At 27.6% G+C, this 4,592-nt stretch overlaps 1 protein-coding gene across 1 annotated transcript; it reads right to left on the reverse strand.

Moving 5' to 3' along the window:
* Positions 1 to 3,571: 3,571 nt before the first annotated feature.
* Positions 3,572 to 4,375, reverse strand: LOC138875815 (uncharacterized). The gene is made up of 2 exons (XM_070154686.1): positions 4,015 to 4,375; positions 3,572 to 3,960 (listed from the first exon to the last, which is right to left on the reverse strand). The coding sequence occupies exons 1-2, from the start codon at positions 4,373 to 4,375 to the stop codon at positions 3,572 to 3,574; spliced, it is 750 nt and encodes a 249-aa protein (XP_070010787.1).
* Between the last annotated feature and the right edge of the window lie 217 nt (positions 4,376 to 4,592).

Raw genomic sequence — 4,592 nt, forward strand, 5'->3', positions numbered from 1 at the left:
TATATTTGTTCCATAGTCAAAAGAAAACAATTAATTAAAAAGTGAAAAATGACCAATATTGATAGTAGAGGGTAGAATAAGTATTTGCCCATCAAAAAGTTTGATAAATCTAGTTGAATGACCTTCTAAACTGTTATAAACATAGTTAAGTGAATTTTTTATTACAAACAAAAGAAACAAGACTTTATTAAAAAATTTCAGATAGTTGAGTGACTATTTGAGTAAGACTAATGCATTTTGCTCGATCATTATCAAAGATATTTTCTATATATAGTATTTTTTTTTCCGCGTGATGATTATGGTTGGCATTGATTTTTTCTCAACCTCAGTTTTTTGGGATAAATTTCACCGGTGATTATTTAAATTTAGCTTTGTAACACAAAAATTACTTTTCTTTCTTTTGTAACGTAAAAATCATCTTTCTATAGCCTAGTTAATAAAAATATAAAAACGGCCAGAAAATATCATTTTTTTATTTAAAAACTGAAATTGCTATCCTAGTCCTCTAATTAATTTAATAAAATGGATTAAATATTTTGGTCCATTTAGGGATAGTGTTGCTTAATGAGCTGCCTTTTGACAGCAAATTCAAATATCAACAACAATGTTTATTTTATTAATATTTTTATGCCACTGGGTGATTTTGACATTAAAATCAATTATGAGTAGTAATTTTTACATTTAGCTTGTTGAGTTCAAATATGAGCATCATATTTAATTTTGCTCTTGCACTTGCATTGACTTGCACTTAAATATTTATTCTTAATATTTTTTGCATTGTTTATTTTCTTATTCTTTGTTCTTTTATTTCATTTTTCTTTTCTTCTTTTTCTGTTCTCCTTTTACCTTCTTCACGGATCCTCTAGTTTCTTTTCCTTGTTTCCCCTCTTTTCCTTTCTTTCTTAATCCCCACATCTTTTCTCTTCTTTATTTTTTTTGTTTTCTCAAATTCCAAATCAAACGCTCACACCTAACTCGTTAGTTTGTCGAAACTTCACCTTCCGCCGATCTCTCTCTCCCACCTTTTCTTCTCCTTTGTCATTGCTAGTCTACTACTCCTTTAATTCTTCCACCGTGTTCCTTAATTAATATTGGGTACATATTTAATTCTACAAATATTATTGTTAAAGGCAACCCAATTCCTACTTTTTCTGTTTCCTCTTTCAATTTCTGACACCCATTAGTTCATATATTTGAGACCCAACAATAATGCGTTCTTAATTTTAGCTTTGAATATGCTGCTTTTTTTCTCACACAAAAAAAATCTCCAAATTTGGTAATGAAAAGAAGTGAAGGATGATAAAAATCTGAAAATAAATGGATTGTATTGTTGATTTTTGAAGCTAGTTGGACTATCTTTAGTGGCAAAAAATGGTTCAAAGAAATTGGACGGTGATTTTGTTAAAGTTTGTAGTTAATTGAATTCTGAAAGTCTTTTTAATTAAAATTAGTAGTCGTACTCGCTCGATGCGCGGTTAATATTAAAAAATATTAATTAAATTTAAATTGTGATTAGGCTTGATTGAACAAATTAGATCGTATTGCTTTAATAAATTTCAATTATCATCTTATTTGTCAATGTAATATAACCAATAATAAAATCGCTATTAAATTAAGGGGATTTATATAGTCATTGAATAACTTTTTTGTTATTTTATTCTATTATCCAATGTTTAATATTTTACATTATTAATAGAAATTTTAATTAGCATATTATTTTGTTTAATATTTTTTTCTGCTTACTTTCTTTTTGCAATATAAGAGAAGATATATATATTTTATTAATCTTGAAATATTTTTTATTTTTAATGTTATTCTGTTGTTGTCAATAATATATTTAAATTTTAATGAATAAAATCTCTATTAAATTAAAGGAATTTATATAGTCATTGAATAACTTATTTGTTATGTATTTTTATTATATTATCCAATATTTAATATAATTGCATTATTAATAAAAAAATTATTTTTATTAGCATATTACTTTGTTTAACATTTTTGTCTCCCACTTTATTTTTGTATACTACTTTTTTTTATGATATAAAAGAAGATATATTTTCTTTTCAGTTTATATTTTATTCTATTATTCTCAATAATATTTTATGAATAAATAAATTTTTTATTTCAAAAAGAAAAACAAATTTTTTTTAAAAAAAAAGAAATTTTAAATTGACAGTTTTTTATTTTTTGTAATTTTAGTTTTCTACTTTAAAATAATTTAAAAACTCCAACTTGAATGGATAGTTTTATTTTTAGTTTTCGTTTTTTACTATAAAATATTTTAATTTAAAAATCTAACTGGAATGGACAAATTTTTTTTAATTTTCGTTTTTATTAAAATATATTTTATTTTATTATTTTATAGATATTTAAATTCAAAAATAATAATCAATAACTAATTATTAGCTAAATAACTAATTATTAATTACTTATGTCATGTGACTATTTTCTAGGATGTCACTTGACTTAAGGAGAGGGCTTTTTCCTCTCCTTTTAATAATATATATAGATTTTATTAAAAAATATTTTATTTGTTATTTTATAGATATTTAAATTCAAAAATAATAACCAATAACTAATTATTAGCTAAATAAATAATTATTAACTACTTATGTCATGTGGCTATTTTCTAAGATGCTACTTGGCTTAAGGAGAGGGCTTGTTCCTCTCCTTTTAGTAATATATAGATTATTATTTTATAGATATTTAGATTCAAAAATAATAATCAATAACTAATTATTAGCTAAATAACTAATTATTAATTACTTATGTCATATGGCTATTTTATAAGATGTCACTTGGCTTAAGAAAAAGACTTTTTCCTCTCCTTTTAATAATATATAGATGGTCTGGTGGTTGTTCTTTGTAGGGAGTTATGAATTGGACAAAAATGGTGAAGTGAAACCGTTGAGTTTTAAGGATGATGGTTGTTTGGAGTTTTTTCAGGGAGGGGGTAATGGTGGTTATTGTTGAATTAGTCTAGAAAAAAAGAAGTAAAAATCATGCAAATGACACGTGTCAGCACATGTTTACACAGCTAAGATAAAATTTGGTTGTCAATTTTGAAAGAGGTATTAAATTTACTTTGGACAATGATAGAAAAGTATTAGGATATTCGTAAAGGTTAAATGTAAAACTGACTTTTGGAGACAAGTACAAAGTGCATTTTATGTAATTTCCAAAAAAAAATTATCACTGTGCACTAACTTATGTAATATCGTTTGATTAAGTAATATATTTGACCAAACTAGGTTGACTAGTCAATTTTAGAATGCAAAGTCATAAGCTCTTGTAATAGTATAACTCATGATCACAACTTGCTAACTGCAATGACGAAGTTGTTAATTCAAAGTAGCAGATTATATAATAGGTGTTAAAATGGGTTTGATTATATATGATTTTTTATTAGGTAAATTAGGATAGCCACTGTTATTTTTCTGGCAAAAAATATATCTTCTAGCCACTTTTATATTTTTGTTAACTAAGCTATAGAGAGATAAGTTTTAAATTATAAAAGAAAGAAAAGTGATTTTTGTATTACAAAACTTAACTTGAATAACCACCGATAAAATTAATCATTCTTCTCAATCATGTTTGCTTGACTTTTCTTCTTGTCCTTCTTTGGTGCACGACATTCAGCAGCCTTGTGTCCAACCTTTCCACAATTGTGGCAATTACCTTTGAATTTCTTCTTGCTTGGGTAATTCTTTGGTCCAGATGGCTTCTTTTTCTTTTTACTCGTTGGAGCTTCTTCAACAATATTTGCACACATTATTGTTGAATTTTCACGAGACTTCTTTTCTGCAGTCTTGTTGTCCTCTTCAATCCTTAGGCGAACAATAAGGTCTTCAAGCGTCATCTCCTTGCGCTTATGTTTCAAGTAATTCTTAAAGTCCTTCCACATCGGAGGCAACTTTTCAATAAATGCCGCAACTTGAAACGCTTCATTTATGACCATACCTATAATCATAAATTTAGGATTAATAATATAATCAATATTTTAATGATTTATACCTTCAGCAAGGAGGTCATGAACGATGACTTGTAATTCTTGAACTTGAGTAATGACAAACTTACTATCAACCATTTTAAAGTCCAAGAATTTTGCGGCAACAAATTTCTTTAGTCCAGCATCTTCCGTCTTGTACTTCTTTTCAAGAGCATTCCACAACTCTTTCGAAGTCTCCATGACACTGCAAACGTTGTACAAGCCATCTTCCAAACAATTCAATATATTATTTTTGCACAAGAAGTCAGAATGCTTCCATGCCTCAGTGACCACAAATCGCTCATTATCCGGAGTCTCTTCTCCTAGGACTGGAATGTCCTCGCTAATAAAGTGTTGCAGACTGAGTGTGGTCAAGTAGAAGAACATTTTCTACTGCCAATGCTTAAAGTCCACACTGTAAAATTTCTCGGGTTTTTCTGCCGGTGCCATCGCCGGTGCAGGAGTTGTGCGACTTGAAGACGCAGTTGCCATTGCAGCAGTAGAACCATTCTGTTGTTCCGAACTCGTTATCATTTTTCTGTAAAAGAAATTGACAAACAGAATTAGTATCTCGGTGAAGTTTTTATATGTTCAAACCGAATAC

Source organism: Nicotiana sylvestris, chromosome 8 (genome assembly GCF_000393655.2).
Source record: "Nicotiana sylvestris chromosome 8, ASM39365v2, whole genome shotgun sequence".
NCBI lineage: Eukaryota > Viridiplantae > Streptophyta > Magnoliopsida > Solanales > Solanaceae > Nicotiana > Nicotiana sylvestris.

Bases quoted from the DNA above. Each gene is read 5' to 3' on its own strand.
- LOC138875815 (XM_070154686.1), bottom strand. From the start codon at position 4,375: ATGTTCTTCTACTTGACCACACTCAGTCTGCAACACTTTATTAGCGAG. The intron at 3,961-4,014 runs GTATAAATCATT...TTATGATTATAG, and splicing joins TCATGACCTCCTTGCTGAAG to GTATGGTCATAAATGAAGCG.